General features: G+C 34.5%; 1 protein-coding gene across 2 annotated transcripts in view; it reads left to right on the top strand.

Annotated features, from left to right (window-relative positions):
- The first annotated feature begins 7,204 nt into the window (after positions 1 to 7,204).
- LOC137575838 (uncharacterized) overlaps positions 7,205 to 14,980 on the top strand; it is a 29,634-nt gene continuing 21,858 nt past the window's right edge. Inside the window, exon 1 of one of the 2 annotated variants that reach the window (XM_068288544.1) lies at positions 7,205 to 7,930. In XM_068288544.1, the coding sequence (XP_068144645.1) occupies positions 7,696 to 7,930 (235 nt within the window). In that variant the 5' untranslated portion in view covers positions 7,205 to 7,695. Of the gene's footprint in view, positions 7,931 to 14,536; positions 14,790 to 14,980 lie in introns of those variants that run through there. The other variant, XM_068288546.1, reaches the window with a different exon arrangement.

A 14,980-nucleotide genomic window follows, 5' to 3' on the forward strand; every position in this document is an offset into this window, starting at 1 on the left:
ATATTATAAATACAACATATATATATTATAAATAATGTAAAATCAAACAACAACAAATTCTTCTTATTAAATTATATTTAAATTTAAAATAATAAATATAAAAGAAATAAAAAACAACAAAAAAATAAAAAATAATAAAAAAAAAACAAACCAAACAACAAAAAAAAACCAACTACAAAATACATTTTCGATATTAAATTAAATTGAGAAACCAAAAACAGCTTTTGGTGCAGGATCAGAGCAAGAAGAAGAAGAAGACGAGTATTGAAGGATGCTGAGGGAGGCGCCATTGCTTGCTCCTCCCGCTCCCTTCCCAACGAGATGTGTGCCGCGTAGCTTTGCATTGCAGATTTGTAGCGAACTTAAGCAAAAAGATCTATATATATATATATACATATATAAATATAAATTGTCTATGATCTATGGCAGAATGATATACATATATAGTATGCAGATCTAACATCAACCACACATTTCTCTTAGTCGATAAGCAGCAGCAAATACATCTATAAATACATATATATATAAATGTAATATTAACATAATTTTATTATAAAGAAATATACAAATTAAATATTTATATATATATATATATATAAAAGAAGAAGGAGAATGGGCAGAGATCGAAAGAGGAGAAGAAGAACAACAACAAAGATTTCATCAAACACACACATATATAAGGAGAAGTATAGAAGAGGATTAAAGTATGGTTAAAAAAAAACAAAAACAAAAGCAAAACAACTAGAAGACAACTCTAAGAAGCAGCATTATGTTTATAAATAAATTATAAATATTATATATATATATAAATATGGCAACATTTAGCAAATGGGACACAGAAATTGTCCCAAGAATTAAGCAGCAAACAACAACAAAAAAAAAAAAAAATTAAAAACAAAAAGAAAGCAAAACTAAACTAATTAAATGTCAACCCATTTAGGCAAACAAAACTAAACTTAAAAGGCAAGAGCAATTCTAAGCATGTTTAAGTTTAAGTGACAGAATAAACACACACAGCAGGCACACGCCTACACACACACACACACATACACCACACCACTCACACACTTTGAAAATCAATCCCACAGGCTTTTTAAATAACTATCTGAAAGAAACAATCAAATTAGGCAACAACAACAAATGAATGCAGCGAGAGCAATTTATATTTACAGATAAAGTTTATAGAAGAGACGATCAGGTGAGACGCAGGTGAATTGAAAGTGCATCGGCTCGATAGCGATCTGATTTTGTCTGAAGAAGAGTTGAAAGGGACAGATAAGAAGTTATAGTAGCCAAAGCGATACACTCACACACACACACACACACAAGCAGAAAGAAAACTAATTCCCAAAGCTTCTTCTATCTCTCTCTCTTTCTCTTAAATTCCTTCTAATGCTGCCTTCTTTCTATCTAAGACACACACACACATACACAAAACAACAAAGATACAACAGAAAGTCAACTGCCCTTATAAGTAGACTATAGTTTTGCTGAAAACACAAGTAAAATCAAATGAAACTTTTCTCCAGTTGCAATTTTGGTTTTCAAATTTAATTTCATATCGAAAATTTGTTTGCTTTATTAAAGAAAATGATACTAATTCCGTAATCCAACCACGCCCCACCATTCTCCATTCTCCAGGCTAAATGTTGCTCTCTTCTAACGACTGTCGTGATGTCTTCTGATACTATTTCCTCTCCTCCTAGCATCTTTAACCACCAACATTTCTTTATCACAGCCCACCATCACCACCACCACCACCACCACCACCACCACCACCATTACAACCACTATCTTTGTTTCACTCGATCTATCTATTTCACCTTCTCTACTACTACTACTACTACAACTACTATAACTACAACTACTACTAACTACTGCATAAATCAACTGTGAGTATATAATTAAACAAATAACAACACACTCAAATACTGCGTGTTACTTATTCATTAAGGCGAATTATATTAACATTTTTGTGTTTGCTTGACTTTGGACACGACTGCTCCTCCCACTACTCCCCTTTCTTTGGGCGGTCTTCTACGGTCTGCGCAGGCAGCAACAAAACAAAAGAAAACAAAAATTTAACAGAATTTAAACACCATGCGCTAAAAAAAAAAAACCAGAAAAAAAACAAAAAATGAATGAACTTTTCTATAACTTTTTTTAACAAACAAAAACCAAAAAGGTAAAAAAAATATTAAAAAAAAAAAAACAAAACGATTTTGTAGCAAAATTTTGTGCAAATTTTAACACATAAAAAAGTCTCTATAATATAATTAATACAAAACAAATAAAGCAAGCAAATTCTTAAATTAAATTTAACTTAACAAAACTAAAAAAAACACAAAAAACAACCACACGAATTTTTCAAACTTTAAATACGGAAAATACAAAAATCTGTAAGCTTCGATTTGAACACATTTAGCAAACGAAATGAAACAGGAAATAAAATGGCTAAAACAAAAGGCAAGTCTCAAGCAACAAATTGCTAAGACTTGGCCCCATGAAATGAATAAAAAATTGTAACGCTAAACAAAAAAAAAACTCGCAGAAAAAAACAAAACATTAAGAGCAACAAATTGTTTAATTTTCATTTGCAAAACAGGCAGCAAAATGAAACACAAAATTTGTTTAAGCAACTTACAATATTTCAAAACATAGGCAACTATAACAACTTAAGCCCTATATCTATACAAATATATATATATATAATTCTAACGAATATTGTAAAATTTGCAAAACAACAAACAGACAAAACAAACAAACCAAGAAACAATAACAACAGAAATTTCTTTAATGAAAAAAAAAAAAAAAAAATACACAAACATTTTAAAAACCTCGAAACAAAACGAAACCAAAAACAAATTGTTTTCTTTTTTTGCCTTTGGCAGACGGATCAGTGAACTATATGGAATCTATATCGAATTGGCTAAAACCTTTTTGTTTTTTGGTTTTCACAGACACAAGATAAAAATCTGTTTTCAATAAGTATTTGTGGATATACTGATACCAAGTTGCTGTTGGATGATGATGAGCTCCAAAGTCAAGTAATTAAATTAAGCGCCCCCAAAGGATCCATTCACCCAAGAAGGATGTCCAGGATAGAACCTACTGTTGGCATCGTAAATTTATTCTTCGAATCTCTACCCATCTGTCTGTCTATCCTCTTTCTGTAGATGTGTGTTGAAACAAACGAAAAGTGGGTTGTTCTCATTGTCGATTCGTAATAACAAAGAAAATCTATTACAGTTCTCTAGGTGGTCGTCCTTAAAGGTTGTTAAGAATCGCAAATGAGAACAACTATATATATAATCTCATATGAATTTAACAAGTTATACATGCCGTATATTGTATGTATGTCTAATCAGCCACCTAAAAAACGATTTCAGCAATAAATAATAATAGCTGCTAAATGGAATAAAATTAATTACATATTTTTAATGAACATATACCCCCCACCCCTATTACACGCCTACATACATACAAATATACATACTTACCTACCATTAACCAAATGTACCTTTATATTATAAAAAAATATACAAAAAAAGCAACTAATTGGCCACAGCAATTTAAATTTTCAATCTTGCCATAGCAGGTGTTAGAAATAAATGTCGTAAAACTGCACAAAATGAAAAAGAAACTAAAACATTATTCCAATTCCGATTGAAATATAAATGCTTGTTAAATAATAGCAATTGTGAGTAAGACTCTTTTCAGCTCTCTAAATGTGCAAAAAGCGAAATAAACAAAATGATAAAACGAAAATCATCAAATGATAAGCAATTGTAGGCCTTGAAAGTATGAAAAGTTATTAAAGAGAATATTTTACAAAGCATATACAAGAATATTGATTTTGTTTCGTTGAGAACTAAGATTGGGTTTTGTTTTTGTTTTTGGCTATTTGTAAATATTGTAAAACTATTTCATGCATTAATTTGTAGACTCATCCAAAAGCCTAAAAGTAGGCAACAAGTTGAACATACAAACACTCAAAGCCACACACACACACACAAACAAAAGCACATGCAGTCAAATGGTAATTTCTGGGTTTTTACTATAAAAATAAAAAGAGTTTTTCTGAAAAGTTTGAATTTTCTTTCAAACAGCTACAGTTACAACATCAAATGTTCCAAAACAAATAGATTTTAAAATTCTCAATTCAATGTCTAATTTTAAATATATATGCTAAATATATATATATATACACACTCGATTAAAGCTTTACTAACTAAAACAGACAACTACACTCACACCAAGACATACAGTAACAACTAGAAATGCATTTCATTTTCAAATCAAATTCGTAACAACAACAAATACTTGAACTTATGCAGAACTGTAACTTTAACTGTAATTTCTATTAATTAAGCGCTGTAAACGACAAGTCTAAAGAATCAGAATCACAAATTTCATTTTCTAATTACCAATTAGAAAGAGTTTTCCAATGGAACAAGTATTAAGTATATAAATGCATTGTATATGAATATATATATATATATATATATATATCTAAACCAACTAAAAATCGGCGAAAGTTTAACAAGAATCGTAATCGTAACTAATTGAATGAAATTGATAACAAATAACAAAAACAATTTTCATAATACGAAATTCAATTCTATTTAACAGGCAAATGAAAATCCAATAAAAACAAACAGAATAAATAAATCCAATTTTTTTTGTCGTTTTATTTTTTAAGTGGCGCCATCTTTTGTATGGAGGCAAAAGCTTTCATCTGGAAAGCTTTCCATTTTATCTATAGAAACTTTATTAAGGACACTTAAGGAAGAAATTGAACAATGATCAATTAACTTCCAAGTTGTATTTAACAATTTCTGACGTTAGTTCAAATTTTGACTTTGGTTCCAATTTTCTGTTGGTAGTGATGTGATTGGTTCGATAAAGCATAAATTTTGATGTTCGTTGGGATCCAAAGGGTAATCCTTGCGATTATTTAAAGTGTTTTTAAGGCTGGCTGCATTTTGTCTTGGATGACAAATATATGAAATTTAGGTAGTGAATGCCAGTTCTTAATAATTGTATACAAATTTTATTCCTGAAGCATTATTTAGCGGTTGACAAAGGCCTTCAATGCACTGGATTTCAATTTTTTGGCATTACTAGAAAAATACTTTAAAATATATTGAGAATTTTAACTTAAAACTTTGCATACATTGCGGATCTCAAATCATTTGTTACAAGAATTGCAGTGACAGCTTAATATTCCTTTAGACTGGGCCTATTATTAACACTTTTTAGGTACTACTGCATCAATAATAATGAAAAAGAAAAATCAATTTTCTACTGAATTTTAATAAAAAATAATGATGTTTAATCTGTTTTTGAAGCTAAAGTCACCTAAAAAATGCTTAGGTTTGGGTGTAGTATAAAAAAAAAGTGCCAATATATCTTAAGAACAAACAAAATGCGGGCTAAAAGTATGTAAAAACACAAAATGTTATGTTATGATTTTAGCCCATCCAGATAAAACCGTTCCTCCAAATTTTAGACCTCTAGCATTGATATTTGAAGTAATGCCAAAAAGATAGTGCAAAGATAAACTTTGAGGAACTTAAGACAAATTTAGACAGTTGTATATCTCACCTTTTCTTTTGGAAGCTCGAAACGAGCTCTTGATCAGCACCACGAGACGAGTTCATATGGCCATGTCCATCCGTCCGTCTGGATCGACGCGATCTCCTCCTTGAGCGTAAGATCTACAGAGCTGAAATTTCGCATGTACTTTCGTACATATTTACTGCACAGTTTGTATTCTCGGATCGGACCACTATATCATAAAGCTCCCAAACGAAAAATCGGTGGAAAACAGTGACTTTGAACAATATCTTTGTTATTTCCTATGTTAAGATTGTAGGCCATTCTTTCGCAAACATATGTAAGTCTTTTTAAGATAAAACGTTTTTCCTTATTTATGGCTATAGGTAGGGAAAGAGTTACCAAAAAAAGTTGCAAGGGTAAACAAAATTTGACGCGATCAAAGTTAGCCCAGGCCCTCTGGTTTTGCATTATGTTTACTTTTACACAATTGTACTTTTCCAGTTAAATAATGTGATCTTTCTTATGGCAAAATGTCAGTCGTGAAAATTTACACTTTAGACGTTTTTGTTCTTGTTGCCCGCCGTTAGCCAGAAGTCACATAATCTCCAAACAATCCCATATATTCGAAACGTATCTTTGCACTTCGATTTGGTCTTGATTCATACTGATCCGTATAGCTAATGTATAAAAAGTATGTGGTTAATTCTTAGATTTTTCGGAGTGGAATTTCAAACTTTAAGTTCGTAGTTTTCAGAGTCAGATATCCGTTTACTTATCGTTAAGATGATTCTATTATTGTCCGGAGGAAGCGGCTAACTTTTTGACCTAAAGATAGAACTGGGCAAAGTCAATAATAAATTGTTATTAGAAGCTTAAATTCATGTTGAACTAGATGGTTTTTTCTCAGAAACCTTTGGGTTAGCCTGGCGGTCGATTCATTTTCATTTTGTAATGATTCTCAACTGGTTTTAAGCTTTATCTTTTGTTAATATGGTAAAAGCGCCCATGGTTCTACGTAAGATTCCTCTGCACTTTACGTTTTTATATTTTGTGAATGAATAAAGCTTTGGCCGTGTTGCGTTAGCTTTACGCCGGAAACTCTCTTGCCGCCAAAAGCTCTCTCACTGACACAGGTGCTGTTTCTCTCACTGGATGCAGTGGGGAGGATGCTATTTTGTACATGGTCGGCAGAGGTGAAATGCGTCTTAGGAGAAGTAGAAGGAGCAGGAGGAGGAGGAGCATGGCGGCAGACAAGTTGCAGTCTGCCGCTTTCTGGGTTGCCACGTTCCGTGTGTGTTTCTTTTTCTATTGTTTTGTTTGTTTTGCTTTGATTTTGAATGGTTCTCGGGCTCGGGTTTTGGCATCGTGTTATTTTTGGGCATACGAGAGGAGAAACTGTCATCCTCTCGCTCTCCTTGTCTCGCGATGTCTCTCGCTCTCGTGCTCTGTGTGTTTTTATTATGGTCGTGCTGGTTGTATATAGTAGATTGCCATTTTGTGTCGTCTCAGTTGCTAACGGGACATCGAACGGTGCAGTCGCCGATGCTGCTGCGAGTGTTGTGTTAGTGTTGTTGTTATTATTTTGAATAATGATGATGAAGTTGATGGCAGAGTTGATGATGATGATGTTGTTGTTACTCTCGTGTAGTGGAGTAAAGCGCAGTTAGGATATTCGTAAAGTCGCTGCGGAATGTCCTTGCCGCAGGCACACAGACACACTTATACATGTGCAGCAACTGAAACCAACAACAAGCACACTCACACAGATGCTTTGGCACTTTCCTGTAACCTCGCTCACGGTCAGCCCACAATGAATTAAAGAATTGCACTCGGTGCATTATCTCTAGGACGGATTCGGATTCAGCAAAAAAGTTCAAGGGTCCATAAAAAGCAATAAAAGATACCTTTTAACCTACCAATTGAATCGAGTGAGCTAGTGAGAGAGCGACATTTGGATATTTTCGCATTAGCATAAAGTGGCCGGAAGAAGACAGCCTGGCCCGACCGCGGCCAGAGATGCTCAATACTGCCAGCAATATCCCTTTTTTTAGCATGAGCCGGCCCAAGGTCTAAACCGAAAAGAGGATGATGCCATGCAATATGCATTTACTCTGAGCACCACAGTCAATCGAGATGAGCGAACGTGGTGGCGCCGGTGCCGGCGGGGCTCTTGCCAGCAGCGGGGCTGGAGGTGGTCGACATGCCCGCGTCAGCCCAATACCAGGTCGTGGAAAGATTGCCTATTCACCTTGCCCACGCTCAGAGCCGCCACAGGATCTGCCTTTGCCAGTGCCAGCGCCGACTGCGCGCAACTGCCTGGCCATACCCATGTCCTCGCTGCAGACGGCCAATGGACCCAACAGCAAAGGTAAGCCAAATGCATTCAAGAGAGACAGAATGCCATGTCACACAAATATAGGCCTTAATAGCTTAATTGGCTGGGAAACTCAAAGGTACCTTCACACATACATACAAACAAATGAATACTTAAATATTTCTTGGCATCTAATTGTTGGGATTGTTCGCTTGGGGTTGGCTACAGCTGCCACCACACCTGAGTCGTCTGTTCTACCCATTGTACCCACCAGACCCTTATAGCTGATGCATTTGTGCCTGGCAATCATAACAATATTTTTGATGTATTCGCCTTGAAATATTTCGTGTCTTAATACTCTACTTATTGTGATATATTAGATGAGTCATTGCTTTGGCTTGGCATGAAATAAAAATGATTACCCAAGTTTACATTTCCTAAACTCTACACAGTCATTTACACCGATCTAGGGCTGTGAACTTGGGAAATCTTGCTCCCTAAAGTATGCAATAAGGAGTCTTAAATTTATTTTGCTTTAACAAATAAAGAATTTCTGGAATGTTATGTCGTTTAATGTCCAAAGCAAACATTGTTTATAGACATTACGAGGTCTTATGAAAAGTTTTACCTTTAATGAAAACATTTCCAGCCTATTGCATACTTTTAGGAACAAAGTTTCCCCATTTTGCAGCCCTAGATCCTCTTATGATTTTCAATTTTACATACTGCTTAGTATATATTATTTATAGTTTTTTTGAAAGGAATTCCTCGAACTTACATTATGTACAAAGACAATTAAGAATACTTTTAAATATTTCCGAAAGATGTTTAGTCATAGGCAGCAGGGAAATGTTGTCCCTATAGGTATCTGCCACCAGATTAGATTTGGAATGGCCATACCGTATCTTCCAGACTAAAACTAGTTGAGAATTACAACTAAATGAAGCAAAGATTACTATAGTTAACCATTTCTTGCATAGCTCAACAAAGTCCGTTTCTAATGGTAATTTCGACTCTTGAAAGTGGCCCTAGAATACGGATTGATATAGGAGAGGCGACAAATATCTGATCAATCAAATTTTAGCATCCTTTAGCAATCGAATATTGCATAGTTTCTTCAATAGTTGCATTTCGAAAATCCTTGAACTAATTGTACTGTATTAACGACTTTAAAAGTAAAAAGTTTCTATCTTAAATACCTTATATTTTATGATCTCCTCAGTTGTGCCTTTAATGTGCATTACCATTACTTTTCATTAGCATTCAAAACTCTGTTTAGAATTGCATATTATTATATTAAATAAGAATGTTATACTTACAGTAAAATTTTGATAACCTTTGAAAACAAATGAGCCTATTTAGTATAGTTTCATATTTCATATTGAGCCTCTAACTCTTAAACTCTTAAACCAAACTCTAGTCTCTTAATGTTTGAGTTTTTAGCAAGATACATTTATCCATGAAATTTTCATTTATTTAGTTACTTATGTTTAATATGTCGTTTGTGAGTGTAATATTTAAAGGTCTAAGGGTTAGAAATTGATACTTACTATTTTTGAATTTGCTAGAGTATTTTAGAATTCGTTTTGCTGAAACCAACATGCTTTGTGTTTTGTGTTTTCGATTCTTTTGCTCTTTTGTTGATGTTTTGTTCCACACCAATGTTTCAGCAATCTAGCATGCTAACTAGTTCTGCAGCTGGCGATGCCAACACGTGACTTTGATTGCCATTTCATTGTCTTCGATTCAATCAACAAAACAAAAAACAACAAGGAAAACAGCACAACTTTTGGGCATAAACGCAAGAAATAGAAAATGCCAAAAAAAAATATTGCGAGAGAGTGGGAGAGTGAGAGAGAGAGAGAGATAAGAAGTAAAAAAGATTGCCAAAAATCAAAATCGATTGGCAATTTGTCAGCCCTGATTGGAACTATTAGGATTAGATAAAACCAGAGAGAGAGAGAGAGAGAGCGATAGACGAGGAATGGTTTAACGAATGATATATCTTTGTAAATAGAAATTCAGATTTATGTTAATTATAAATCTTATCGTTTAAATTCAGTCACTAAGTTCAAGGAATCATTGCTAACAGCATTGCGACTTCATTTAAAATTTATGAATTTCAACGCCATTAAAAACAAGCCACAAAAACCACAACGTAACGAAAAAGAAAGTGAGACAGATTTTCTTTTTTACTCGCCCTTTTCCCCCTTGGACAGTTTCCCTTGCATCTACTTGTTCCTAATTATAATTATACTTAAAGTGACCCACAAAACAGGCACAAACTATAGCCTATATGACCCACAGAACCAATGGCTTTGCCACTTGGCCATATTTTTCTGACCCACTAAAATGAAATTGAGAAAATTTAATAGCGATTCATGCTTAAGTCGTCTTTCCGGTTAATTAATATTTAGCCCCCCTCGCCGACCAAAACGAGAGACCGAAAAAGGAAAAGTCAACACTCAAATTGGGAAGGGACATAGAGAGAACCATAGAAGAAGCTTACAAAGAAGAGATTCTCTTCCGCACCTAAAAGTAGGCAACACAAACAGCAACTTTCATCAACATGCAACGCTGCGTATGATTTATGCAGCGTTTTGACTGAGGCTGTTGCATATGCATGAGAGAGAAACGACTTCACAAAAAAAAAAAAAAAAACGCGAAAAAATGGGAGAAAAAAGGAAAATGAAAATTGGAATATGCCACACAACAATACGAAATAAGGCTGCCGCAAAACAAATAGCAAATTGAAATGCCAACAACAATCGGCAGAAAAAAGGCTTCTATTGCTTGACATCGACAATTTGAATACTCTTTTTTTCCACAGCTCGAAAAAAATAATCGAATTTCGAAATACACTTTTGAAATACAAAGTGAAAGTATCCTTAGAAAGACTCTTATTAAAATTTGTTTTGTTTGTGTCTAAGATGTCAACATCTGTCTGAAAGGTATCAACATTAGTCCCAATCGTCCATTTTATACAGATATAAAGAAGTTAATCAGGGAAAATGGCAAAATTATCTAAGCCCTGCAATTGTTTTCCAAGTCAGATGTTTTGTCACTGGTTTGTTTTGATGAAATAGGCGGAAATTTATCGTGAACTTTGTGAGCTTATAGTTTTTAAACGCATGGACTGAAACTAGTTGTAATATATGGATATTGAAGGCCAGAGTATGTAAAGTTTAAAAACGAAAATTGAAATGGTTTTTCAAGTTTCAATTCGGCTTTGTACCATTACAACGTCCATTTTTGCAGGTTCTCGTTTCAGAACGAAACAAATTGACGAATGCGTGGACAATTATGTGAAAATTTCAATATACGTTTCAGAATAATGCGATTTTAAGATTTCACAATGTTTGTGTTAATATCTTTGAATCCGTTGGCCATTGAATTAGGTCTCCATAAAGTATGCAATGGGCTGAAAAAGTATTGATCGTTTGTCCACAATTTATAACTTTTTGTTTGCCTTGTGGTTTAAATACAATCAAAGAATAATGTTTGCTTCAAGCAGCACGTATTAAAATTTCGAAAAGCCAAATTCCCTATGGTTATTGCATACTTTTGGGGGCAAAGTACCCAGATTTTACAGCCCTATATCCGTCTATGTCTGTAACTTTATTTCAATTTTGTAAGAGCATTGAATGCTTCCTATCTAAATTTGTAAAGGATAAACTTGTTTACTTACCTCAAAGTCCAAATTCTAAGGAGTCTTCACTTTTCTAAGTCTCACAGTCATTTTTCTTTTGTTTTATTGAAATTGGCATCAATTGCCAAGCCGAATGTTATGAGAATTCATTTTAAAGTGTATCAAAAAATAAGTGTTCATCTCAGTTTGGGGTTTTTTGTATATTCTCGGCGTTTTTCTGGATGTTTGCCAAACATGTTTGTTGCCTCTGCTGGTCGAGGGGTCCATTGGCAACATTGATAAGTAGCTGGCGACATGGCTACCATCACTTCATTTATCACAATTTATGGGCACTGCGGACACGGACATATGCACCGACAACAACATCGACACCAACACGGACACGGACATGGCAATTCGAAGTTGTAGGTGGCAATTAAATTTTTCATTGAGATGGCCTGAGAAATTTACTGCAATTGCAATTCAATAATTTAGCGTTGGACTCTCATAGATTCGGAGGTCATCTAATTGATTTGATCCGCTGCCAGAGATATAGAAATGGCATAGAGATTGCAAGTGACAGTCAATTGGGAGCAAAATGGATAGAAAAGTGAAAGGCCAAGAAAAGAGTTTTTGAGTAGTAAGTCTAAGGTCAACAGAAGGCAGAGGCAAAAACCCAAAAGAGTTCTTTTTTAGGTCTAAGCCAACAGCTGCCAAATGGGGGTAAAGTTTGAAATAAATTTCATTTCTCTAATGCCACAGAATGCCACTGACTGCATTGCATCTAAGCCAATGGAGAGACAAAAGCTAATCTGGGGATTATACAAACTGAATCAACTTGGTAGGGAAATGGTGAGAGGGGGAGAAGAGTTTTTATTTGTTTTCTATATTTTTGCTCTATTTAGTATCTAAGGATCGTTTACCAGCCCAATTATTCACTTTACCCTAAAAACATTTTTCATTGCTTGATTTATTTATGCCAACCAAAATGAAAATGCCATAAAATGAAATTGTTAAAATTTTATATGGCTGGGAATCTAACAATAAAAATATTTAATGCATATAGTATGATGCCCGTTGTGTACCACCCTTTATTATAAAGGGTATATTAAACCCTTTTTGATACCCTAAATCAAAAGGGGTATATTTACTCATAAGGGGTATGCCCTTTAAAAAGGTTTAGAGACTCTCTTTACAACTCTGTGAGAAAGAGTCTTCATATTTTACTCGCTTTGCATGGTTTTGTGAATACTTGTCACAGGGTATCTAAAAGTCGGCAATCTGCATGGAAATCACGCTTTCTGGCCACATTGCCGCGAAATGTCTGCATTTACGAGTGTATGGCGTCCGAGGAGATGTTGTAGGAGGTTCCAAGCACATACACACACACGTGTAATTTATAGACATGCCACGCCTACCACTGCCAGCAGCCTTAACATGCTTATCCGCAGTCGGTGGTATTTGTTTGCTGCTGTATTTTTTACAACCTCCAGTTGAAGGAAAAATAACGAAAGAACGAAGAAATGCGCAAATAAAAAGAATGCCAAAAGAAAAGTATCTTTCCCTCGTACTTATAAATGGACGGCGAAAAGTAGGGACAACTTTTTGTCGTTACACCCACACACAAACACTGAAACTCTCTTTAGTTGTAGCTGCATTTAATTGAAAGTCACGTAAATGAAATTCCGTTTGGCATTCTAAATGTAGAATACTTTTAGGATGAAAATGATATAGAATGGTATTTCCATTTCATTTAAATCTACAGCATGTCAAAAACTGCGTGGCATTTGAATAGTTTCTTTTGAGTGGAAATGAAATTGAGTTTTCGCCACCCACAAACACAGCGTGTGACCTAGACAGACAGAGGGAGATAGATTATGCCAGTGAGAGAGGGAGAGACCTTGGTTCCAGCATATATTAGAGATTTATGCCTAGCTGTTAGAATGAAAAATTGTCACATTGGAGTGCTGACAGGGACAAAAAAGAAAGGGATTGCTGCCATTTGGAGCACAACTAAGAAAAATATGACTTTTGAATCATACCAAACACAAAAGTATGAAACAAAGACAAAAAACCCAAACTCAAATCCAAAACCAAGGACTAATTGTTGCCATTACCAACTTGAATTTATGATGTGCCATTAAATACGATAATATTTGAACCGAAAACGAGACCAAAATCAAATTGTCTTCCTTCCGTCCTTCCATGCAATTGCATTGAATATTCGCTCGGACTTCCTCTCTAATGGCCCGTTGTGGTTTGTTCAAAGTTTTGTTTGTGTTTGTTTCTCGCAATCACAAATTGTTAGTCAATTTGTAAGCGCATAAATAACAGTCATAATTAGCGGTTGACCATGCCATCCAGCTAGCTGGCTAGCCTAGCTAGGTGGTCAAGGACCATTTTGATGGTCATTTTCTATAATTTATGTATTATTTGGCCAGCGCCCCCCTAAAATAGGCAATAAATTATAACATATGTTGATGAATTTTCAACAATTGAATAAAAGGCTTTTGTTGAGCCCGTTTGGATCAGGCAATGACATTTGACAGCATTCAAGTCGATAACATTTCAACAATGCATGTACACGAGGGTCAGTCCAATAACTATTGTATGAACTGACCCTCGTTGTAAATGAGGCCTTCATTTTAATATTTTTCCAAAAACTTTCTGCCCAACCATCCAATCAAAAATTTTGCCCTTTCACAATTTCTATTGTTCGACATCATAAATCTTCTTCTTATTTGCCTTTGTTGTTGATTTTTCTCTGTTGATTTTGTTTTGAATAATGACAGTAAAAATTAGTGGGGATTTTTCCCTCTATTTGCTTTATTTTTCGTTCTTTTCGTTTGCATGAGTAATTGAAAAGCGAAAACTGTCTCAAATGATTGACATGGAACATCGTTGACAAAAGCTTTGGACAAAATGATATTGCAAATTTACGACAGCCACGAGGTAAAAAGTCAGTTATCACAGAATTTTTGTGTACAAAAACCCAATCATAATAGCCCCCAAACTAATGCTACCTCAAATTGGAACTTGGAACTAACAAAAAACTCACAGTTAAGTGTGGAGTGTGTCCCAGTTGAAACGTGAAAATAATGTATCGCAATGCCATGCAGAAGGCTTTTGAAATGGCCAAATTTGATATAAATTTTGATTATGAAACCAACATCTTAAATTCGGAACGCACAGATCCAAATAGGCGAAGTAAATTATCTACTTTGTTGCATTGGCTGAAGCAAATGCATGAGAAGCCTCCAGAACCACTTCAATGTGATTATATGAGTAAGTTGTTTGAGTAAAAAGGTGATGAGATAACCGCGGCCAGATAAATTCGTGAGAGATTGAAATAAAATAGTTAATTAAAGACTTTTCTCTTAGAAAAATGTTTATAACAATTAGACGTCTACAATATATTATTGAAAGAAGACTTGATTATTCCTCTTCCGACTTTTCTAGAGAAGTTTTCTATCATG

The sequence above is a fragment of the Drosophila tropicalis genome, unplaced genomic scaffold (genome assembly GCF_018151085.1).
Source record: "Drosophila tropicalis isolate 14030-0801.00 unplaced genomic scaffold, ASM1815108v1 contig_593, whole genome shotgun sequence".
Taxonomy (NCBI): Eukaryota; Metazoa; Arthropoda; class Insecta; order Diptera; family Drosophilidae; genus Drosophila; species Drosophila tropicalis.